The following is a 25,635-nucleotide window of genomic DNA, read 5'->3' as shown; positions in this document are numbered from 1 at the left end:
GCATTTCAAATATCTTCAGCTAATCTTAATAATAATAATAATAAGAAGAAACAGGCCCAGTCGATGACAGTCAGGGTACTACAGCTCTCCACATCTGCGAACTCGCGTTTGGGGATGTTGGTGAAGTTTGTGGCTGGTCCTGTGGTTTGGTGGGAGTTGAGCAGCCGCGGAGTCACACACACGCAAACACGCACTCTTCGGAAGCCAGCCACTGTCTACATCAGCTGGGTGACTCAGCCTTGACTCGGGCAGCAGCGAGACGATCCTCCTCCACCGTTGCCCAGTGCCCCCCGGTTAGCTGTTCCGAGGCACGAACACCCACGAGCGCCGCGTAACCGCAGCAGGTGGAGCGGGCCTTGAGGGAGGGCTCCGCGGCGCAGATCGAAACAGACCGGGCGGCTCGGATTACACACGCACGCACACCCTGCCACGCACCCTGCCACGCACACGCAACTTCACGGCTCGCCTCGGACCACAGCGCACTTTCTCCCGCAGTTGTAAAAGGAAAACAATCGGGGAAAAGTTCACAGCCAGGAAAGAAGTTGAAAACATCCAGCCAAGAAGCCAGTTAATTCAAAAGGAAGAAAGAGGGGAAAAACGAAAACAAAAAGCAACAAAAAAAGGAAGGTCCAGCGCCGGCCAAGGAGAAGCAGCAGAGGTTGACTTCCTTCTGGCGTCCCTAGGAGCCCCGGGAAGAAGTGCCTGGCAGCGCGGGGTCGGGCAGCGTGGTGCCCTGGCTGGGTCCGGCCGCGGGGCGCCCGTCCCGCCCGCGCCCGCTGGCTGTATGAATGAGAGTGCCTGGAAATGAACGTGCTTTTACTGTAAGCCCGGCCGGAGGAATTCCATTCCCTCAGCTCGTTTGCATAGGGGCGCCGGCGGCCAATCACAGGCCTTTCCGGTATCAGCCAGGGCGCGGCTCGCGGCCGCCGGCTCCTGGAATTGGCCCGCGCGCCCCCGCCGCCGCGCCGCGCGCTACTGTACGCAGCCCGGGCGGGGAGTCGGCGGCTACCCCCGCGCCCCCGCACCCACGCCCGCATCCTGGCCCGGGGCCCCGCCCGAGTGCCGACCCCTTCCCGCAGCCACACGCGGGCTTCTGCGACTTCGCGAGCGGCCGCGGTCCCGAGACCTGGGAAGAGAAAGGCAGGCCCGGGCGGCCCGGGGAGGACCCGGCCCGCGCGCCGCGCCCGGAGGGGCCGGGTCCCGAGACCAGCTGCAGGCAGGCCAGCGGCCGCCGCGAGGCTCCCGAACCGGGGCTGAAGCCCGCCGGCGGCCCCAGATCCTGCGCAGCGCCCGGGGCCGGGCCCCCGCTTCCCGGGTGGGGGTGAGATTCGGCCGCGGGGCCCGGGGGAGCCGCTCCGCGCTCCTGCACCGCCCGGCTGGCAGCTGCGGCGAAGCGGCGCTGATTCCCTGCATGAGGCCGGACGGCGTCCGCGCGTGTCGTTTACTTTCAGCGTCTTCCCTCGGGTCGGTTTCTGTAAAGGGTGTTTGTTTTTAACCGCTGCGTTGGGCCGCGGCTCGATCCCGCCGCGCGCCTCACCCTGGCTGCGTGCGCCAGCGGCCCGCGAGGAGTTTCCTAGTCAGAAAAGACCCCAGGAACGCGCGGCTGGAAGGAAAGTTGAAAGCAGCCGCGCGGCTCGCTCCCGGGCCTCGCAGCGCCGGCCCCCGCAACGGCGGGACAGCCCGCCCGGGCCCCGCGTCTCCCCTCCGGCTCCCCGGAAGCGGACCCCGCTCCTCTCCCCGCCCCGCGCGCGAGAGCCGCCCCAAGTGCGGAACCCACCCCGACTTCGCGCGCGGACGGCCGCTTCCCCCTGCCTCGGTCGCCGCGGCGCCGCGGGCATTTTCGCGGAGCTCCGAGGGCCCCGCCCCCGGCCCGGCGCGCGCGGCCAACTCCGACCCCACCCGACGGGGCTCGCTCCCCGCGGAGGCTGCTCGCGTCCCCACGAGTCCCCCCACCGGGGCCTCTCCTCCATCTCGGGGCTGTGGCTCGGAGCCCGGCTCCACCGCGAGCTTCTTTGCCGTCCCCGCGGAGCCCCTCAATTCAGCTCCCCCGCGCAGGGGTCCCCCGCCCAGCCCCACGGGGCCCCTGACGCCCCCTCCTCCCTCCCCCAGCGCTGGGGTGCTGGGGCCGCTGCCACGCAGGGACTGTCCCCGGGCGTTGCCGCGGGCCGGGACGCTGGAGGGGGCCGGGGCCGGCCGGCGTTGAGGCCAGCCTGTCCCTGGCGGGCTGGGGCTGCGCGGAGCTGCCGGCACGTGCCGCGGGCTCGGGAGGACGCCAGGGGGCAGCAGCCGCCCTCGCTGGAAGCCGCGTGCAGCCCCCGGTGCTCCCGGGACACCCCCGACGGCGCGGGGCTCTGCGGCCCGCCGCGTGGCCTTCGGGTCGCCCAGGAAGAACTGGAGTTCGACGAGAAACGACAGGAATCGGCCGCCAGAGCCCACTTGAGCTTGAACGGCCGCGACGCGTCTCCGAGGTTCCGATCTGGAGCCACAGCCAGTCGGGTTGGGGACCCTCCGCCGGGACTCCTGGCTGTGCGGCCCGGTCGAGACTCTTCCCGAGGCTCCTGTGCCTGGGGCCCGATCGGGGCTGTCGATGCTGCTAGAGCCCCGACTCCCGCGGCTAAGGCGGGCGACCCGCGGCCTCTGCCCCCTCCGGTCTCCCTCTGCTCCTTTCTCGCAGGAAAATCCTGGGCACTGCCAGCACCCTGGTGCAGTTTTGTTTCAATGGACCTGGGGTCTCAGAAAACTTATTTTTAAAATGATTTTTAAAACCTAATTCCTGTTGTAACCACCCCTCTGCCAAACGTCCACTTTCTAACTGTCCCTGGGCGGAATTCATCGCGCCCGCCAGCCCGCCGTCCCACCCGTCAGTCCGTCTGGGCCGCTGCGCCTTTGCCTGCGGGCTCGGACGCGTCCCGCTCTAGAGGCAGGTTCTGGGCAAGGGGTGCTTTTCGCCTGGGCTCGCATCCATTTCCCCGAGATCCCACCCAGGACTCCTGGGGCCACCACAAATGTATCCCCTGGACCCTCGAGATGTGGGAGGAAGCACGAGGGTGTGGCGGCTCCAAAAGTGGGCTTTGACTCCAGAGAAAATAGCAGACTCCGGAGATCTGCTTCTTGGAAAGGTGCAAGGAGGCTCGTCTGGATCTCGGGCCACTTGCCTAAAACCCTAAAGCCTGCGAGGGGCTGCGAGTCGGACGTGGGCTGCAGTCTCCCGGGAGGGAGTCAAGTTCCCTTTTCGAGTAAGGAAAGTTGGTCCCAACCGGGCATGCACCACCTTTATTTAGGCTTCAGAGGCTGCGTCCTGGGAGCTGCTCAGCTAGGAGTTTCAACCGATTCAACCGATAAATCCCGAGTTTGAAGCGCGACAAAAAGCTGATAGCAGCCAAAGCTTTTGCTCCCTGACTCGTTGGGATTGCCGGGCATTTGGGTTTAACGGGAGCGGCGGGGGCTGTAACTGCGCGGCGCGACGCTCTCTTGAAAACAAGAAACAGACCAACCACTGCCCCTCCTTACTGAGACTCTAAAATGAATTGAATAGAAAGAGGCTCGGGCTCGGGGGACAGGGAACCCCTTAGTCTGCAGGGCGCATCAGGGAGCCTGCACTCTCAAGGCCAGCAACAGCGTGTGAGAAATGAGGAATTCCTTTCCACCAACAGCACTCACTTTAGCGGCAGTACAGAATTCCCCTTCCTTTGCCTGAGGGAGAAAGGAAAGGAAGCTTTACGAGGTTCATTCCCAGTGTTTCCTTGGAGTAATGCTAGAATTTACCTTTGTCATAAAGCAAAATTACAAAAAAAAAAAAAAAAAAGCAACGAAGCGATATGTTGTGTGGATGCTACTTGGCAGATTTTTCTAAATTTGTTTCGGGAAGAGGAAGGGAGGAGAATTGAAAAAGGCTCACAACAGGAATGAAATGTAAATTTCCGCAGTAGATTCGAAAAATAGTACTTGGTTAGTTGGAAGGAAAATAATTTCATTGGAAAACAGTAACAGTTCATTGACGTTTTTCTTCTGCAACTTTAGGTAAATAACTATAGGTGGTCTCAGAAGATAACTAAATAATTTACATTTTTGCTCTTTCAAAAGCTTCCCGAAAATATGCGTAAAGATGGGGTTAGAGTCTCAACAATTATCTTAAAATGTCCCTTTGGGAGCAATGTGATATTTCCCAAATTACATTTGTAAAAATGTAATATACCTGTAAAAGAATTATTTCTATTTTAAATGACCAATTTACATTTTTAAAAATAGAGAATGTATCTTGCTATGGTTTTGGACCAAATAGCTGCAATTTGTATTAATGTACGGGGATGGAAAACAATTTTGATGAAGAGTAACACGTATGTACAAATCACCTGCCATACACACTATCCAGTTTTGAACACTGGAATTTAATTAAACATTTTTTTCTTCTGAAGTGGCTTTGAGATTACTTCACTTTTCAAATCTAATTACTATGGGGAGGCGAGCCCTTAGTTCTTCCATTACATCCTTCCTCCATCTGAATGCTTCTGTGGGATGCTATGGTTAATGTGTCATTATTTCACTTTCACTTCATAAATCTATTGTGTACCTCACAAGTAGTAAGCTGACATTTTAAAATTAATCTTTTTTAAATTTAGGAATGCTTAGTAAACATTTTACTCTTACAAAAATTTTTCATTACCACTGCTATAACAGAGGTAATAAACTGGGCTGCATCAGAAGCCAAGCTCTATTTTGTTTTTAGAGACTTGTATAGAGGCATTTAATAGCAGAAGGACCTGTGGTAAACGCTGTAGAACTGAGGGTATCATTTAAGCTTTCATTGAAATATTTTATATGGTATAACATCTACAATATGGAGAACTGCTTTTAAGTATTTTGGAATCAGCAAAAAGCCTTAATTACTTGGTTAAATGATATCACAGGTTATACATAGAGATACATAGATATAAAATCATAGAAACATATACGAATGTGCATATTTTGTTTGAAAATATAACTTGGAATGAAACATACCGTGGACGTCTCTAGAAGGATTCATTCCAAGTATGCATTCTGAAATAATAGAAAGTAGGAAAATAAAAATAATGCAAGTTTAAAAATTCTCCCCCCACTTTTTTTTTTTCTAACTCATTTTTCACACTTTTTAGCACTGGAGATTTTTATAGTTTTGACACAAAAATGACAAAATAGTAAATCACCAAGTTAAAAAACGATTACATATGCACGTGGTTTTATGTACCTTCAACCAATGTTTTCCATTGCTAGCTAATACTGAATATCTGTCATAGAATCACTTCTTTTAAGCTCTGTGTGTGATGAAAATGTGGTTTATTTAGTGAAGATTTAAAATACATTTGGAAGGTGTAGGAATGTTAGAATTCAAGGTGAAATTAAAACCAAACCGTAACTGAATGAAAAACATTTATGACCATTTACTTCTAATGATAGGACATTTTGGAAACATTTTTCCCTGCTTACTCTCCTTCCCTTCCCTTTGCTAGGCAGGCAGATTGTTTACATCTAAACCTCTCACAAGCTATAATAGATTATATCAATTAAATAATAGATTATATCAATTATTATTAGAAATAATTGTTATATGATAATTCCCAAATATGGATCACTTACTGTATACTGCTGCATTTACAACTATAGGTAAACCTATTAAGCAAAGTCACATGAAGCTTTTTCCTTCTTTTGAATATCTACATATAATGTTGTGTATTTGAAATTACTCTATCAGCCTTGTATATTGATAACAGCACTGAGTAATGAAGAGGAAATACTGTTTTTCAAAGACAGGATTTGAGCATTTCAAATGATGATCTCAAGCTTTCAACTCCACACCGCAATATTTAGTATACTGTGTGTTTTTAAAAAAATCTTTTAAAATAAGAAAAGAGACAATTATTTCAGATTTCCAGATGCTGTTTAAATAGGCAGAAAAACAAGATTTGCAGCTCTTTTGGTTTTATATTTTTGCCAAAGCAAAAGGAACAACTAAAATAAGAGGTTCTGAAGGACTATTTTATGATGAAATATTAAAGGAATTAAATATGTATAGTCTCAAAGGACCGTCCTAAAAAAAAAGAATCCCAAGATTGTGGTTTACAAGTAGATAAAATGATTCTCTGAAGTTTTTTTCTTAAAGAGCAAGGCAGAGAGATAATCATTTGCACTAATTGTGAATGATAAGGTAAGAAATAACAAATGTATCCTGAAGTTTTGTCAGCTCAGTTTTAATGGGTATTGGGACAGTGGGGTGGGGGTGTGGAATCCACAAGGGTAAGACTGACCAGACAGCACAGCCAGCGGAACCATGCACCCTGGAAATTCTCTCCTGAGACCCAGAGAAGCTTTTCCTTGTCTGAGTCTAAGAAATTGGAGTAGGAGAGCAAGAAAACACAGGTTTATTTACACACTTAACATTTCAGCAATTCTGAGGAAAAAGCCAAGATTTTTAAAAATCAAAAAACACGGGCAAAAATGGATTTTGAAAAATATGATTGGTAACTATGAAACTATTCTTAGTTCCTTGTGTATCAGCAGCCTTGAGAACACAGCAAATGTGGTTAAATTGGGGAGGGGGTAGGGGCAGGGGGTGAGAAACTGCTGCCCAGGTGAAGTAGCATCTGTGCAGGTTTGAAGCGATTTGCCCATGAAGCTGTTAAAGACGCCAGAACGCGAACTGCAAGAGAGGAGAGGTTGTGTGTGTTTTTGACAGTGAGCAGTGAATCTGGTAGCTCATCCTCCAGTGTGCTCGCTTGCGTGCTAGCTCTCTCTTCCCTCCATCCGCCATTGAATGCAATTATATGCCAGGCAATGGGAGAAGTGCTTTTACATACTTTTCCTGATTTTATCCTTACAGCAACTTCGTTGCTATCCCCGTTTTACAGATAAGAAACCTTACCCTTGGACAGTTCAGGAAACTTGCCCAAGTTCACATCAGTCTTGATCTACACACACACACACACACACACACACCACATATACACAGACATTCATATCTACATATAGTTTCCACATGCATGGTAAGCTATGTTCCTTTTTTTTTTTTATCACAATTATTTATTTTTGTGCACCATTCCTTGAATGCTTCTTCCGTCCCAGGCAAGGTGCTAGGCTCACTGGTGACAAAAGACAAACATGAGAGTAAAGAAGTGTCATGGCTGTTGGGGGACACATGTCCAGGGCCCTGGGAACTGGTGGGAGGGAAAGTAGGAGGAAGAGGGGCCAGCAGCCCCTGGTGGGCCCAGGAAAGACTTCCTTCCTAGCAGAGGTGATGTTTGACTTGATTCTTGGAGGTTGGGTAGATTTTTAAGTGATTCCAAGAGCTAGAGGAGGGGTTTAGGGACGTGACGGTGGGGTAGGGAGACGGTGTTCAGGGCAGAAGAAGCATCATGAGCAAGGATGTGAGTCTATGAAACAGATCACTGTGTTAGTTCCAGTACAGCTGGGGTATAGGTTTGAGACCAGGTTCGGGGGGTGGTTGATGGAGTGTGGCAGTTCACAGATACATGGACATAGATAGGTCATTGGAAGCACATGCAACCTGAGGAAATGTCAACTTCAATGTGAGGGAGATTGATCTATCAAAGCCAAACTGGGAAATAACAAAATTAATATATATTTTAGAAAAATAAACCTGTCAACAGTGGCTCGGTGAATTGGAGGGTGTAGAGATGAGGAGTGAGGAGCCACTGCAGTTGTCAGACAAGGGGTCATGAGGATTTGGATTAAGGTAGAAGCAATGGAGATGGTAGAGGGGCTTGGGGTGAGGGAGGGGGAGGAGTCTCCCCAGCATCTGCCCATTAATAATAGTAGAGAAGACCAGAAATAGTGGGTTTGCAGAGAGAGACATCGGGATGTCTCTCTGAGCTTTGGGTGCCCAGAACAGAAGAGGAGGTGCTGGTTGGTAGGGAAAACAGGAATTCTGGGGAGAGGTTTCATGTGGAAATAATGAGCTAAAACATCCTCAGACTATGGTAGTTTCAGATTGTATCTATGGTACGATCAAACTATCTATGGTAGTTTCAGAGACTGTTTCCAGTGAGAAGAGACCATTCACAGGTCTGGGATTATCAACCTGCCAGGGGTGGGCAGAAGAGGGGGCAACTAAGGAGATGGAGCTGGGAAAAGAAAGAGGAGAGAGTAAGGAATAAGAATAAAGGAAAACACTAGCTTTGGAAGGAAGGACACGTCCCAAAGGCCGCGGAGGTGCCATGGAAAGAAGAACTGGAAAGGTTCCACTGGACTTGTCTACAGAGAGAGCACGTGACCTTTGCCAAAAGAGATTCAACTGAGTGGCAGCAGAAATGGAGCAGGGAGTGGAAAGTGAATGGGATGTAGGGAAGGGGACATTGAAACTTGTTGGAGGAGGAAGGGAAACTGGTGGGTAGCAGGGGAAGGGAAAGACCAATGTTGAGAGGTGTATGTGTGTGTATGTGTGTGCACGTGTGTACGGTGGAAGCGACCTGAGAAAACTAGTGTTTGCCACGTGTATTTTACTGAAGATCAAATTCATCAGCTTCCGCTCCGACCCAGTCCTTCCTTTTGCTTCCCCCGCTGCACCATCATTCTCTGTTTCCAGACTTGATCCCTGGGTTGATCTTTGCCCTCATCCAGTCTTTTGCCAAGTGTTCTTTCTGGATTTCTTTGGTTGATAACAATTCAGCCCCCCTTTCAATTCCTGTTGACGTCATTCTGGTTCAAGTTCTCATTAGCTCTTAGCAGACTTCTTACAAAGATCTCCTAAAAATGGGGTTCCTGCTAATTGCATACAGTACTTCCAGATGAGTCTCCCACACCATATTTCTGCTGACTGTGTTCTCTGGAATTCAAAGGAAGGTTTTTAGCACAGTCCTGAAGGGTTAAGAGCCACCTTTACTGTCCTCATCTTGGAGAGGGGCAGATCCTTCTGCCTCAGGTGAAATTGCCTCTCAAGACCAATCATATGCTTCATCGTCATCTCCACATCTCCTGTGTGACTTGAACTATAATGTATTTTGGGTTATAGCTATTTAAGTATATTGGGGGTGGGGCAGGTGAGAGGCAGTGGTGGGACCACCCCTTCCTTGGCTTCAGGTTTCTATGGAACAACATTCCTTAGTGTAAAACGCTTGGCCTCTTTTTACATCTTCATTCTTCCTCCACCATATAAGATTGAATTGCCTGGTTAGTAGTGTTAGAAGCAGAAACCAGCTGTAGAAGGCAGAAGTATAAAAGAAACCCCTCAAACTTTCCATCCTCGTCCCTGGGTCTGGGAATATGATGCACTATTATGCTCTTGTTATAGTACGTGGAATAAAAGATATCTTTTGTGTATGTAATTAAGGTTACTAATCAGTTGGCTTTGACTCAAGCAACAGAGAAATTTTCCTGGTAGCCCTAATCTAATCACAGGAAACCATTAAAAACAGTGTTTTCTCAGGCTGGGGCAGAAGTGAAGTCAGCATTGTAGTTAGAAGACAGAGTGGACATTTGCAAGAACTAGAGAGCAGTCTCTAGATGCTGAGGGCAACCCCTAGTCTACAGTTAGCAAGGAAATGAGGGCCGCCATGTTACAGCCACATGAAATTGTATTCTGCCAACCACCTGTATGAGCTTGGAGGTAAATTTCTCCCTAAAGCCTCCAAGTAAGGACTCAGGTTGGCCAATCCCTAAATTTTTGCCTTGTGGAACTCTGAGCAGAGAATCTAGTACATCCCCACCAGATTTCTGATTTGCAGAACTGTATGCTAAATTTGTTTAAGCTGCTAAGCTTGGTAAGTTGTTTGTTTGACAGCAAAAAATAAAGAAGCAAGTACCCTGGACATGCTTTTTCCCTCTCCTTGTTCTTTTGGGGAGACACTGCTTGGGTGTTGTTGGTGAGCGAGTCTCCCTATTTCTGGAGTTCAGTGGCAGGAAGCCACACACCTAAGGCATGCTCTCCAAAAGTTCTATCAGTGACAAAGCTGATATTTTTATCTCCATCTGCTTGACTCCTTTGTCATCTCACTGTCGATTCAGGATCACTGGAGAGTAAGGGTATCTTTTATTGAGTCTCCTCACAGCCCAGTAGATAATTGCCTTAGTTTCTCTAGACTCACTGTCATGTCACACAAACACACAACCAGTGGATTGTGAACATCTTGCCAGTGAGGATGTGTTTTACTCACCTTTAAATTCCTTAGGCAGCACTGCATAAAGTGAATGTGTACCTGAGCCCCTGTGAGTCTGTTTAACTACAGATTCTGCCTCAGCAGGTCTGGGAAGAAGCCTGAGATTTTCCATCTCCAATAAGCTCCCAGTGATGTCCCTGCTGCTGCACGTTCAAGGTCTGCACTCAGAGTTGGCGAGGACCCAGTATCTCAGATAGGACTTTTATTTTATTTATTTTATTTTTTTATTTTTACTTTTTTGAGACAGAGTCTCACTGTGTCACCCAGGCTGGAGTGAACTAGTGTAATAGCTCACTGCAACCTCTACCTCCGGGGTTCAAATGATCCTCCTGCCTTAGCCCCCCAAGTAGCTGAGACTACAGGCATGCACCACCATCCCCCGGTAATTTTAGTACTTTTTGTAAAGACAGGGTTTCACCATGTTGTCCAAGTTGGTCTCAAACTCCTGACCTCAAGTGATTTGCCCACCTCAGCCCCATGAAGTGTTGAGACTACAGGTGTGAGCCACTAAGCCCAGTGGAATTGGACTTTTTAAGTTGTTGTTAGGGCCTGAATGTTTGTATCCCTCCAAAATTCACACTGAAGCCCTAATCCTCTATGTGCTGCTATGAGTAGGGTCTGTGGGAGGTGATTAGATTATGATGAGGTTGTGAGGCTGGGGTCTTCATGATGGGATTAATGCTCTTATAATAAAAGACCAGATTGATCCCCCTCTCTCTCTTTCTCTCTCTCTCTCCCTCCCTCCACCAGAAACCAACCATGCTGGCACCCTGATCTCAGACTCTACAACCTCCAGAACTGTGAGAAAATAAATGTCTGCTGTGTAAGCCACCTAGTCTGTGGTATTTTGTTATAGCAGCCTGAGCTGACTAAGACAACTATGGTAATAGAAGTCACCAGTACATCTTCTAGCAGACCTCACAAGGAAGTCACTTTACATACATATCCCATTTAATTCTTGAGCAGAGAGTGGTCCATCGTGAGTCCCTTCACTTTATAAATGAAGACACTAAGATTTAGTAATTGTCCCATTCTGAGCCTGTGCAATTTGCCTGCAGCATGCCCAGTTGTAGCCAGCAGCCCGCAAAATGGTCAAAACATTATAATATTACCAGTCAAATTTCCTTGTTAGATCCTGACAAGTTGCCTTTAAACCGTGAGGACAGGCTTAAGCTTCTAACCCCAATGCTTTGGAAAGTCAAGGCTGGATGATCAGTTGAGTTCAGGAGTTTTTGACCAGCCTGGGCAACATAGCAAGACCCCATCTCTACAAAAACAAACAAAAACCATGTGGACATTCTTTCTCATTCTAGAGCAGCATGTCCAATAGAAATATAACGAGAACCATATACATAATTTAAGCTTTTCTAGTAACTACACTAAAAAAGTAAAGAAATAGGCAAAATAAATTTTAATATGTTTTATTTAACCCAATATATTTAAAACATTGTCATTTGAACATGTAATCAATATGAAAATTATTAATTAGCTATGTTACGTTTTTCTTTTTTCTGTACTATATCTTCAAAAGCCTCTGTGTATTTTACATGTACAGCGCATCTCAATTTGGTTTAGTCACATTGCAAGTGGTCAATACTCACTTGGAGCTAGTGGCTACCATATTGGACAGTACAGTTCTATAGACCACAATTCACCCTGTATAGCAATTTTGGTACTAGTCTGCAGTGCTTGAGTGACACTGTTTTTAAACTGCTGTTAGTGAGGACCATTAAACAGTGCATCTTTCTTGACTCATGTTTTCCCTCTGAGCTGTCCCGAAGCAAAGTTCAGGATTTTTATTACAGCATCACTTGGTTGACTCGAAGACAGAAGGACACACACACAGATGCAGCAATAACTGAGTTGCAAAGGCCGACTAACCACTGTCAACACCACTAATACATTTTTATGGCCACACATGGCCACAGGTTAATCTCACACATTGTTTGTTTCCACCTAACGTTCACCACCCATGGATGGCTCAGCCTATAAAACAGTGCTTTGGTTTCTTTGAGCTCTGAAACAATATTACAAAAGCATCTCCTGTCCCTTTCTTTTCCAGAAAAACTGGTTCCCTATGAAACACATCTGATGGATTTTTAATTATAAGCATTACGGATCAGAATTGGAGGTTCTATTTTTAACAGGCCATGATTTTAAAATAGAATCTCCAACCGGTTAGACGATACTCACTCTCAAATAGGAATTCCTATAAACAGGTTTATTTTGAAAAATAGTACATAGATTTTTCAAAAAACCACTCAATGTATCAGTTTGCTAGCAATCTACCAGTTAAAGCACAGTAATAGTTCAATTCAGGGAGGCAGCCATTGGTCTAAGCTATGGAATCCATCTGAATCAGAAGAAATAACCAAGGAGCAGGAACATGCGAGAGGTTCATAAGAGAAACCACTGGCCCTACTTTCCTGTGTTGGTTCTCAAGGGCTGATGGGAACCCTTGAAGGTCCAGCTGTCTCTTTCAGGCAAACATACCCGTTTCTATCCATTAGACCTATGGGTTGAATACAGAGGTTAAGGAGCTGATGTGTGAACCCTTTTCCACATTCTCATCAGCTACAGACAGAAGCTATGTTTTAAGAGATACACTGAGAAGTCACTCTCCACATGAAACCCGTCTTCTCTTTGAGTGATATCCTTCAGCTAAGCATTATGGGAAAGTATCCAAGTGGAGCATCTGAAAATGGACTGCGCTCCAGGGAGGAGAGTTTAGGAACTTTTCCGTGGCTTTGAGTTACCTAATTGGTGGATGTCACACCAATAAGATTTTCTGGTGGATGATAGATGCCGAGTCTATAAAGTTGCTAATACTTCTGGAGTCTGCTTTCTTTTGTAATCTTCTTTATTTGGGGCATTTTAGTTAATATATTTAAAGCTATTTCTGCCACAATGAATTAGAAACATGACATGATTTTTCTTAGTAAAAAAAGAAATGAATGAACATATAAATTAAAAGCAGGGGTCCTGTTCCTCATGTGCCACATGCCATCCCACAGCAAATGCTGCTTCTGAAATGGAATTATTTATTCAGATTCCTTGTGTTTACAATTTGCTCTTTCACCAGGAGAATTATGAAATGGGAAGGTATTATTTTTTTCCTTTTGCAACTTTTGTGTTTAAAAATAACTGAGTCATTTTAACTGGCTCTTGAAGGGAGGAGGGTAGCAGATTAACTGCAGACCAGTTTGATAAGAGGACCCTTTGTGAGATGGTAGAGCAGTGGGTAGGTCTATGTTAAGCTTAAGTGTGGACAATGGTGGGTACAGGACAGGCAAAGGAAATTCCCCAAAGCTGGCTGAAGCAGCAAATTTCTACATTGGCAACTAATTCTCAGCTACTTGAAGTAAAGATATTAATATATATTATAAAGACATAAATACAACTATATTCTATATAAATATATATATTAAATTCACATACACACATATTATGTTCAAATAGTAGCTAGGTAATCATTCGCTCCGATTCCAAAGTCAAAATTTAAGTTTTAGAGTTATTGATAGCTGTATTCATTCATGCAATTAACATGAACCCCAGTATGTTTGAGTGCATGAGTACTCACTATCTCATAAGGTAGAGGAACCCGTAGGAAGTTTGTTACTAGCCATGCAAGCAAGTTAGTTAATTACCTTGTCCCAGCCTCAGCCTCCTCATCCACAAAACAAGAGGCTTGGACAAGGTGGGCTTTCCAGCTCCTGGAACATTTATGCAAATGCCACTTAGAATTGTGAGAAATCTATGTGGGTCTGGTGCTTACCCACCTTAGCATATGGCTGGAGTGAACTTGGGTTTCGAGTGGGAAGGGGCCAGGAAGAAAAAACAGGACCCAGAATCAACTAGAGACATTACATTTTAAGGACTTTACCATTTCACATAGGGGTTCTCTAATTTCACGTAAGTATTGCCTATTTTAAAAAGCAGATTCAAGGAGATATGATTTAAAACAAGTATATAAAACAAAACTCTAAGATTCTGCATCTTCTAGAAAATCACAGACACATGGCTATTGTGTTCTATAATTTACATGACAATTGAGAAGAGACACACAGTTACTCAGTGTTATCCATAATAATTTTATAATCATTAAAAATATTAAAATTAAGCTCTTTCATTAATTCTGTTTACTCCATTAGTGAAGTTTCACTATGTATGATATTATAAAATAATACCTTAAGAAATAATATGGATGTACAACATAATTTAATTCCTATACAGTAAACAGATAGGGTTCATTATTATTATTACAACTGTTACTACCTCAAATTTGTGACTTTTTAGTAAAATATTTTTTTTTCTATTTGTGACTCCTTGTAGACTATAGAGAAATTTCCCATAAACATAGCAGAAATCCTTAGAAAAGGACTATAGAAGCTTTTGCTAAATTATGGGTGCCGAATCACCTATTTGTTTTGGGACATAGAAAGTCTACTCAAGAATCAAGAGTAAGACCGTGATCTTAGATTTGATGTTAGTCTTACTTACAAGGTCATGATCTATGAAGGAATTACTGATATATCTACATTTGTCAATTAAATAATAAATTTTGCCAAATAGCCTTAAAGTATTCTATAGGCATTCAGATAAGATGGCAAATACTTTCATATTAATACTGTTATCTTCAAATTTGGAAAACAGACTTTTACATGAAAAGAATCCCACTATCCTGTTTTTTTATGGGGTCATGAAATTGCCATAGTCTACAAAAACTTTAAAATTTTATGTTGTAATTGAAAATAAAAAACAGCTGGAAAAAGTCAGCAACAATAGAAGTAATAATCCCATTCTCTGATTATATAATTACATTTTCTAAATTTCATGAAACTGTTAAGATCTGTATTATAATGGTTATATATTTTCAGATTACATTATTAATTTTATATAATTGATATCTAATAAATGATAGAATTTTTATGGATAATACATTAAAATGGAATAGCAAATATTTTTGTGGAGACTTCTCATAAAACATCTTTGTCTACTTCTTAAGCCACAGTTAAGTGAGATTTAAACTTTTTTTTTTTTTTTTGAGACGGAGTTTCACTCTTGTTACCCGGGCTGGAGTGCAAAGGCGCGATCTTGGCTCACTGCAACCTCCGCCTCCTGGGTTCAGGCAGTTCTCCTGCCTCAGCCTCCTGAGTAGCTGGGATTACAGGCACACGCCACTATGCCCAGCTAATTTTTTTTGTGTTGTTAGTAGAGACGGGGTTTCATCATGTTGACCAGGATGGTCTTGATCTCTTGACCTCGTGATCTACCCGCCTCGGCCTCCTAAAGTGCTGGGATTACAGGCGTGAGCAACCACGTCCGGCCGTGATTTAAACTTTTTTTAACACGATTGTTTTGGACTTGCTTAGAAAAATGCTACCATTTAAATCTATTTTCTAAAAAGGCAAATTTTGCTACATTTTAAAATAAAAAAATGGTGCTAATTTTGTAGAGTTCTGTTTCTGAAAGGTAGAGAGAAAAAGTGAAAAAGACTTCTAATAAAATTAAACTAAAACATCTGAAAATAGATATGACTTGATAGCTAATTTTTAATTTATATTTACATGTGCAATGAAAGCTATATTCAGAGATCATCCAAAAATTATTAGAAACATACAAACAACACTAGAAAAATTTTATCACATATTTTCGCAGAGTAGTTTGTTTTTTAAAATAAGAGCCAGAGCAAAGAACAGCTGATGAAAATATTACCACAAATTAGCCAAAACATAAATGATAGGTTATCTCAAGTTGAATCACTCACCAATTAGCGCACTGATCTTGAGAGACTATAACACACTCCAAATTTTTTCTTTTCTAGTTTTCTTAACAATTGCATGTGAAGACACTGATTTTGAGGAGAATTTCAAATGCATTATTGGTTGATACAGCACTTTTAGGTAAGTTCTCAAGGGGGGCCTGCAGCAAATATTTATATAAATGTGGGTTTTAAGATTTTTTTCAAAAGCATTCTGTTTTAGGAAGTTCTGCAATTGACAACTTCTCGATTTAGGAAGCATCTCACATTTTAGAGAAAAAATATTCTCGATCAAGTCTTTTCCCTTAATGCAGAAAACGTAAGTCTTCTAAAATAGAAATCATTTTGTTTAGCCTTCTCTTTAACCAAAGACACCAAATAATGAAGTGGACTTCTAAGGAGGAAAGAGAAAACGTTACCAAATATGCCAGTGGGGGCTCCACTTTTAGTCGGCAAACATCTGCACCTGGGAGCTGAGCTGTCAAATTGAGTCGGGTCCTGACTGAGCTGAATGATGGACACACAGCGCCCGGACACAGTACACAATGAACTCACTCTAGGAGACCTGCACACCCCCTTCTCCTGATTCACGTACTGCTCTAGAGGTCATTATTTAACACTGGCAAATTAAACAATGACATGGAATGAAGTGCAAGATGTAGATATTTCTTCCCCCTCACTAATCACGCTCACAAGAGAATTCATTTCTTTTCTTTTTGCCTCAGGCATATCCAGGCTAGCAATTTTCATTTTGCTACTGAAATGATTTCCCCACCACCCATCTTTCCCAATTAGAGTGGAAATGGATTAACTTCAGGTTAACCCTCTGTTACTGGGAATGAGAAGGAAATAAAGTTATATGTAAGCTTTATTTTCACCTTTGTGTATGATGTTCTGTTCTGATCACGGTAAACATGGATTTAATTAATCACACTCCCCCCAAAAGACATTCCTTTAGTGAAGACATGATACTGCCTTAAGATAAAGCAGTAGATAAAGCAAGAGAAAAAGTTCTTTAGCCAGAAAGTTATTCTGTTAACTTATCTTCAAAGCGTTCTAGAATGCTTATGAATAAAATTAGGAAATTTGGATACAAAGTAGGATGTTATATGAATGCATAAAAGCACATTGATTCCTCAATTATAGAGAATGGATACAACAAAAGTGAATACTTCCTTGGTTTTTACTAAACTTCAAATATCTGGATCTAAAAAAATTAAGTGTGGATAGATACCTAGAAAATGCTGGATCATCTGAAACTTATCAAGTAGATTTTCCCCCTACAGAACCTAAAAATTAAAACTTCTCTAGAAAAGAGCATCCTCTCTTTGCTGATCTTTAAAATTTTAAATGTGGAAGTCCTAAGTAAGTATACCTTACGTAACTCGTCTATAGCAACCTATAAAACAAGAATCCTCTCTCCTGGTGGTCTGTTTATTTTGATATGAACAAAAGAGAAGGAGATTCAGTATGTATGAAAAAGAAACTGAATTCCCCTTTGAAACAAAGTTTTGGATTTTCAAAAGTAAATATGGTACTTTTCTATTTTTTAAAATAATATATGTTTATACACTATTGGCTCTGTTGGTCAAGAAAATAGTTTATCGTACCAGGAAGAGCCTGGATAGCAGAACAGCAGCCTAGGAATGCATTAGATTTGGGTTATGCTTGGTTTTGACAGGTTTGGGGGTTTCTGAAAACACGACATCTGCTTGGTTGATCTCATGGGATCCATTAAGTGTTGCTAGTCCATGAGGACCGAGAAAGCTGTGGAACTGATTCCTCCAAAGCAAAAGCCTTATTTATACTAATAGGGTTATAATGACCGAGCAAATTTTAGTGGACAGACAGTAGTGGTCCTCAACATTTCCTGAGCTGTTCTGAGTTTCAGACATTGTGGCAAGGGCTTTCTGTGCATTATCTCATTTAATCCTTTTGCTAATACCGTTAAGTTAGGAACTATTATCCCCTAAGGCTTAAAGAGGTTCTGCAACTTGCCTAAGGCCACAAAGAGACGGAATGGAAGTCAGAATTTTACCCAGTCAGTGCAGTGTAGACCGTCTTTGAATTACACGTCCCCCCTTCCCCCCCAAAAAAGCTTGTTCTTCACAGTTCTCACTGAATACATTTCATAGACAATGACTTTCCTAAAGGACTCCTTTTGCTTCTGAAGCGCAATCACTCCCCGGTTAAAGGGGGTTTGCAAACAGGCCCACTCTAGAGTGCAGCACAAGGAAATGAACTGCTTTAGAAACACAGAACCCAGATGGATAAATATTTCAATGCTTTTTCCAGAATAGTACTTAAGGAGCAGAGCCCATCTCAGTTTGGGTTTGAGCCCATGGCCTTATGGTTTAAATATAAAATGCATTAAAGCTCTTTATTTAGAGAGTTGCATGCCCTTTTGCAGAAGCAGCCCCAATTCTCCTTCTGACTTTAGTGAAGGTACGATGCAAATAGGTGTTTTGATATTGTCATTAGTGTTCATTATTTATGAGGACTTGACCTTGTATTCAAAGCCAGCCAGGAAGGTCATGTGACCCCTTCAGCAAAAACCTTGACTCTAAGGACAGCACTTTCCTTATGTACAGGCTGCGGAGGCTCTTGACAGCAGGAAAACCTAACAGGAGAATCCCACTTAGCATTTGCCCACAGGTAAGGGACACAGAGAAGTAGATCTCGACTTCCAATTTAGCAAAAAGAAGGATGCTGCCATGTGAAAATTTCTAAACAGTGACTTCTAAACCTTAGGTTGTGACCCATAGATTGGTTTTAATAATAATAATAACAAAAGAAAAATAAGAAGAAGAAATAGAAGAGAATAACTAGAAAACAGAGTGCTTCGTAAGTATTAAGGGTGAATACTGCTTCCTGAAGCTCTTTTTTTGATGGATGTATCTCCCCTGAGCCCTGGCATGCAATTTGCTTCTTACTGTTTCTTGCTATTCAAAAAGTTAGAAAGCCTCTAGCCTAAAATGTCTTATTTTCTTAGTACTCAATTTGTTACTTGACTTGGTATTTGGCGCCCTGTGGCTCTCTGAAGTTCTCCTAACCCTTCTGTGCTTCAGTTTCCTCCTTTGCCAAGTCTAAAATCATGTCATCTAAAAAAAGTTATCAAGAAAACCAAATTAAGTCGTAACTGCCAAAGCACTTTGCCAAGCTCAACATGGTCATCAGAAGTGAATGATTATTATGAAACAAAACGGAGTGAAGCTGTTTTGAAGGCCATCCTTCTGTGGAATGGCATTGAGTCATTTTGTTTAGAGGTGAAAAGATTCTTAGCAAACATTTTGTACAATCCATTTATTTTATAGAGGGAAAAGAAGGCTCTGAAAAGTGAGTGGCTTTTCTAAGCTCCCGAAGCAGTGGCTGATCTGGGACCCCCTGATCTGTGAATCAGTGGTTCACCCCCATGCCCTGCCACTCCTCCAAGAGCCGTTTTGCTACTTCTTTAAAAAAGGGAGGGTCTTGTGAAATTTTATTTACGGAAAATTTACAACTCATGAAAAGCTAAATGGATTTCTTCCCTTTCAAAGTGGTTTCCTGATTGCAATCACATAAATTAAACTCCAGCCCTAAAAAAGGCATTTGGACTGAGAAAGGCTACATCTCCAAGAAGAGATACAGAGAATTCTTTGAAATTCTCAAGAAGTAATGCCATAAGCTGCCAAAAAGTAAATACTATTAATCTACTGCCTGAAATGTCAATCGGGAAGATATTTTTCAATTGTATGGGAAAGGAAGAAGAGCCAATTTTATTCCCATTAATGATATGAACTGAAAGTAAGGGAAGAACCAAAAAATGTGCAAACTGTCCTCAGGGAAAAGAAGTGTAAAACATAGTCTTGGATGCTACAGCAAGGTCGTTGCTCAATTTTATGTTGTAACACTATTCTAACTGTCACCGAGGGCTGGGATAGCAAATATTGCATCAACTCCGCAAGGTGTTTCCTGGGTTTTGTGGACCGGGGTCGGGGGAGGTGCAATCTCCATTCTTGTGAAGGCCAGATAAAGACTTCTGCTCCAAGCCACTATCTTTTCGTGCTGAAGCTGTAGATAACATGGTTTCACACCCCGCTGCCCAAGCCCTGCTTTCCCAATTTGTAGGTCTTTATTGCTAAAGCTTCTGTGTTTGTTTTATCAGACACATTTTATCATCCTTCTCCAAACACCCTTTGCCAAAGTCAGCCTTTGAACTTCTTTTGCATATACATAGAATGGGATTGATGATTCAAGATACGTAGCAGGCTTATCTTATAATTCTAAAGAAAGAGGAACAGAAGCATTGAGCTTTCTTCTATAATATATTTTCTTGGGGGTGGTATGTTTGTTATGTGCGTGTGCTGGAGGTAAGATGCCCAATCTCTCTACCTTTAGGAGATAATGCAATAGATTATCCTATACCAATCTTTTATGCCTCTTGGTTTTGCACAAATTAAACCTGAATCTTAAGAGTCAACTTGTCTTGGATTATACTAAAGGCTGCATTGCAGGTAGGGCTAATTTCGGGGTCTGATCTGTGTGGCTCCCTGTGCTCCCGACAGTTCATCCGGCCCACTCTGTGCTCCCTTCTGTGTGCAGTCCCCATGCTCCTGACCAGGCCCCAAGACTCCTGCTTTGCTTGTCTTTGATATGGTGATCTCTGGAACTGAGTATCAAACTTTGCGTCAGGAATTAATGCTTGCTCATACCACTTAAATCTTTTAAATGTGGAAAAACAGAGAGAATCCACTTGGAGCACATTAGATAGGTTTATAACTTTGTCCCTCCCTTGTCATTTTTTGCATGTCTCGTATCAAACCCTACTCTGCAACTGTGAAAAAATAGGATGGGATAGATGAAGAAGGAGATACTTCTTCCTTCTCTGGGCACAGGAGCAATTTCTCAATGTAGGTTCCATGTGGCGACAAACACAGAGTATCACTTTCTTGTAGAGACCAGGTCAGCGTTCCTTGAAAAAAAAAAAAAAAAATGGTGCTCTGTTTGACGACCTGCCCTCCTCCAGAGTGACCTCTTGCGCTGAGTCTGGAAGTCTTGCCTTAGGAAGGTGCCCCAGGTCTCTGCCTCCAGCTGGCCATCCTCCATGGGAGATGAGTTTGTTTCATTGTTGTGAAGTCTAACAGCAGAGCTGATACATTTTAGCAAGATTAAAACTTAATCTTTAGGGTTCTGGGTCCTTTCACCAAATTTTCTCTACTCGCACCATGATCTATGTTTGCTCCTCCTCCTCCCCCTGCTCCTCCAGTTCCTCTTTCTTCCTTTCTTCTTCTTTTTCTCTTCCCTCCATCCTTCTTCCTTCCTTCTGCCTCTCCTTCCTGCTCCTTCTTTTCAACTATTACCTACCAAGTTGTGCCTGGGCTGCCCCCGTGTTTTGCAGTGTGAGGAACTCCCAGAGGCCAGTTTGACCACTGAAACAAGCCAATGATGAATGTAGTTTTAAACAAATCAAGATTTGCATAAATTGGCTCTGCCGTCAGCTTCCACAAACTAGCTGGAACAGTCGCCATATGCCTAGTTCAGTGCTCTCATTCCAATGGGTTCTCGGACCTCGCAGCTCACTTAGCCTGCTGTCACAGGGAAACCACAGCCGTGTGCTTCCCGGTCTCTGGCAAGCCGGCCAAGGGCTCTCACTTCTCTTGCTTTCTCCACCTTCTTCCCACCGGCTGGGACACTCAGGACTTCCCCACGTCCTGTTTTTCTCCTCTTGGTAATTTTTATTTTTTCTGGTACAGAATTCATTTTGGCTTCTGGGAATTAAGAAGAAATGAACCATCCTTCTGCAGTCAAGAACTGTATAATCAAAGCTAAATCTAGAGGCAGAAGCCACAGTCCGTTGCCCTTCGTCCTCTGTGCTACCAGCCCTGGATGTGATGGTGAGAGAGGGAGCCTCACTCTTCCCCAGTGAAACCCTGTAATTTCTGTGCCAGATAAAGCCCTCTTCAGATGCTGGACAGAGTCCAGGTGCTGCCCTCTGAGTGGATGGCATCCTAAGTACTCACCCAGGCCAGCCTCATGTCCAGAGTGGGCTTGCTCTTGAATCACATGGTGCTGGTCAGGACTCCGAATTCGAATGCTGGTGTTTTTTTTGTTATTATGCTATTGATTTTGTTTTGTTTGTTTTGTTTTTTGAAACAAGGTCTTGCTCTGTTGCCCAGGCTCCAGAGCAGTGGCTTACTACATGCTCCAACTCTTGGGTTCAAGGGCTCCTTCCACCTCAGCCTTCTGAGTAGCTAAGACTACAGATATACACCACCATACTCCATTAATTTTTAAACATTTTTAGAGATGAGGTCTCCTTATTTGTCCCTGCTGGCTATGAACTCCTGGCTTCAAGGTGATTCTCCAGCCTCAGCCTTCCAATGAGCTCATGCTGCTGTTTTATTTAAATATTGCATAATATTTCAGTAAAAGACCTGCAGAGAGGGCACAGAAACATTTGCTGGGGTTTACCGGGGCAGGACAAGCTATCCCATTAGGTGGGAAGGGGTCCCTTCCTGGTTTGTTGCGTATAGCTGCTCCTAGTGGTGGTACAGGACCCAAGAGAAGAAAGTAGGTGCTTAGTGAGTATTTGCTGAATAAAGGTTGATGAAAACCAATGTTGACAATATGTTTATGGGGATCATGTAAGGAATCAAGGTAATATTAACAACAGCAGCCACCTGTGTCTATTACCAGATATCTCATATACAGCAACCCTGGGAGGGAGATCTTATATACAGGAGGACAGAGGAATGGGAGACCCACCAAGGTTATGTGCCTGACAGTTGCATTTGAACCCATACTTGGATAGAGGAACCCTCTGCAGTCTTCTCAGGGTTGGAGTTTGTGGCTGGAAGAAAAGAGGAAGAGCCTCTCCAGCCCTCCTGGGCAGCTCACATTTCCTAGTCACACTGCAGCGAACCCCTGGCCATCCTTCCAGCTCTGCCCTGGCCCACTGCAGTCAAATAGCCAGAGAGTGATAAACATTAGATTGTGTCTCTTCTCCATCCAAACACTTTGACGTCTTTCCAGGGCCCTCAGAATTCCAGGCCCTGGGGGAAACTGACCCAGCCCATCACCTAGACCTGGGAGCACCTGTCTCCCTCGGCTTGCTCTGCCATGGCCTCTGTCTGTTTCACAGATGTGCCAAGCTCTTCCTGCCTCAGGACCATTTCACAGGCTTTCCTTCACCTGGACCACTTCCCTCTCTCTGACCTCGCCCAGTTTTTCCCATGGCTCTGTCATCTACTAAGGTAATGGCTGAAGTAACCTCACTCCCTACCCCTGCACCATCACAACTATCGCGCCATACGCATGGGTTTCTTTTCACCATTGCATTTGTCTTAATTTCTGTGTTTATGTATTTGTCGTCCATCCTCCAAATGACAGAGGGAGTGGATGGAATAAAGAAGCGGTTTTGTCCTGTGCACTGTCCAGCATCAAGAAAAGTGCTTGGAGCTGAGTAGACCGTCAACAAGACTTCTTAAGAAGTCTTATTCTTAAGAATGAATGAATCAACCGATGACAATGAACTGTAGCTGCTACCTCCTCCAGCCTAGGTACCCTGAGGCATCCCAGATCTCAGAGCAAGGAAATGATGACTGCCAGGCATTGAGTGCTAAAAAAAAAAAATTTTCCTTTGCTACTTGCTCTTTTATCACTGGGTGGCAGTAAGGCTAGACGGCTGGGAAATCTCCTTCACCCCGTCCTCTCTGTTTTGCGATACTTTTGAGTGCCTTGAGGGCTTCAGAGGTTGATGTGGCCAACAACCTAAGCAACCACTTCTGAGTCTTGGGCACAGTGACAACCACAACTGGCCAGCGGGTCAAGGAGGCCTCTGCTTAACACATTGCACTAATGTTTTGGTTATGCAAATATATGGTTTTTCTCATTCAGATGGCAAACACTTCTGGCCAAGTCAAAACTACAGAAACACAGCAAGGAAGACTCATCTATGTAGTTCCTTCAGTCTTGTTGCCCCAGCCTGGGTCTCTCTTTTTACAACCCCAGAAGACTGTTCCCATTGCTTCCTAGTCTTTGGGATGCAGGCATTTGGAAAGCACACATCTGATGCATACCTGAAACTCCAGACCAGAGTCATGTAATTGTTTCCAGATATATAGGACATGAGTGATGACAGATAGGATATGTACAGATGAGTGGTGACTGGATCTGAGCTCAGTATTCCAAGAGTTGATGCAAATCAGGGTGTAGGGAGAAGCCCCTGGCCTTTCACCTGGGGTTGGGGTCGGGGCCTTCACCTGGTCTAGTTTAATCTAGAAGCAGGCATAGAAATGGCAGGAGAGGCTGGCATGGTGGATCACACCTGTAATCCCAGCACTTTGGAAGGCCGAGGCACGTGAATCACTGGAGATTAGGAATTTGAGACTAGCCTAGCCAACGTGGTGAAACCCCAACTTTACTAAAAATACAAAAAAACAAAATGAGCTGAGAGTGGTGGCAGGCACTTGTTATCCCAGCTGCTTGGGAGGCGGAGGCAGGAAGAATCGCTTGAACCCGGGAGGTGGAGGTTGCAGTGAGCTGAGACTGTGCTATTGCACTACAGCCTGGGCAACAGAGGGACACTCCATCTCAAAGAGAGAGAGAGAGAGAGAGAGAGAGAGAGAGAGAGAGCAAGCAAGCAAGCAAAGAAGGAAGGGAGGCCAGGCAAAGGAGGAGCAGTGGCTTTGTGTGAACTTTTCTCTGGAATGAACAGGACTCAGGAAAGGAAGAAACCTGTTGGGTTCTGATGCTGGAGGCCAGGCCTGGTGGCTCATGCCTGTAGTCCCAGAACTTTGGGTGGCCGAGGCAGGTGGATCACCTGAGGTCAGGAGTTCGAGACCAGCCTGACCAACATGGAGAAATCCCATCTCTACTAAAAATATAAAACTCGCCGGGTGTGTTGGCACATGCCTGTGATCCCAGCTACTAGGAAGGCTGAGGCAGGAGAATCACTTCAACCAGGGAGGCAGAGGCTGCAATGAGCCAAGATCACGCCATTGCACTCCAGCCTGGACAACAAGAGCAAAACTCTGTCTAAAAATAAAAAAGAGAGAGAGAGAGAGAGAGAGAGAGAGAGAATGGAGAGGTGCAGATGGAAACCCAGGCGGGGAGTGTCAGCTTTGGGAACAGTGCTTGGCAGAATCTGCAGCCTCCTGCATCAGCCGGACACCATGCGCCTGAAGTCTTGTCACTTCTTTACTTTTTTGTCCCTTCAACCTTACACTAATTTCAGTGGAGACTCAGGGCAGAATGCATACTTTGTACCATCCTAGGCCACAGGGTTTCAGTCTGGGGTGGGCACGGGGACCCTTTACATTGTATTCTTTAATAATTCACATGGCAGCATCGTAGGGTTACTTTTAACTGCTTCTTAAAAGTAATTAATTGATTTTCTGACATATCAGTTAACTATATATTACACTGACACAAAGTTGTGTTTTGGCTCTTGATTGAACCAAGGGCTGTACGGATTAAATTTGGCCCAGAGTTTAGCATAGGAGACTCTAAAAATATGCCTCTATAAAAGGAAAGGCTTTTTACATGGAGTGCTGTCTAAAAATCTAAACCATATGTCCTTTCCGGGGCTGTCAGTAGGGTAAAATATGGGTTCCAGTGCGTGTAGCTGCTCAGACTTCGAACATTCAAGAGGCATAAAATAACCTACTGTTACTCAGTATAGCCAAAACGCTGGATTAAAGTCACTCAGGCTATGCCAAGGGAATTCTCGCTCAGTCAGTGTGAAGCAGG

General features: G+C 44.4%; 1 protein-coding gene across 4 annotated transcripts in view; it reads right to left on the bottom strand.

The window, feature by feature from the left end:
* The window catches only part of RUNX1 (RUNX family transcription factor 1), a 258,688-nt gene that overhangs the window by 98,647 nt on the left and 134,406 nt on the right, over positions 1–25,635 (bottom strand). For 3 of the 4 annotated variants that reach the window (XM_039480494.2, XM_074389309.1, XM_074389307.1), the window contains exon 3: positions 4,999–5,037. The exons of the other annotated variant lie outside the window; for it this stretch is intronic. In XM_039480494.2, the coding sequence (XP_039336428.1) occupies positions 4,999–5,037 (39 nt within the window). The remainder of the gene's footprint in view (positions 1–4,998; positions 5,038–25,635) is intronic. 4 annotated transcript variants of the gene reach the window in all.

The sequence above is a fragment of the Saimiri boliviensis genome, chromosome 18, assembly GCF_048565385.1.
Source record: "Saimiri boliviensis isolate mSaiBol1 chromosome 18, mSaiBol1.pri, whole genome shotgun sequence".
NCBI classification, from domain to species: domain Eukaryota; kingdom Metazoa; phylum Chordata; class Mammalia; order Primates; family Cebidae; genus Saimiri; species Saimiri boliviensis.
This window is presented reverse-complemented; position numbering and strand designations above follow the sequence as displayed.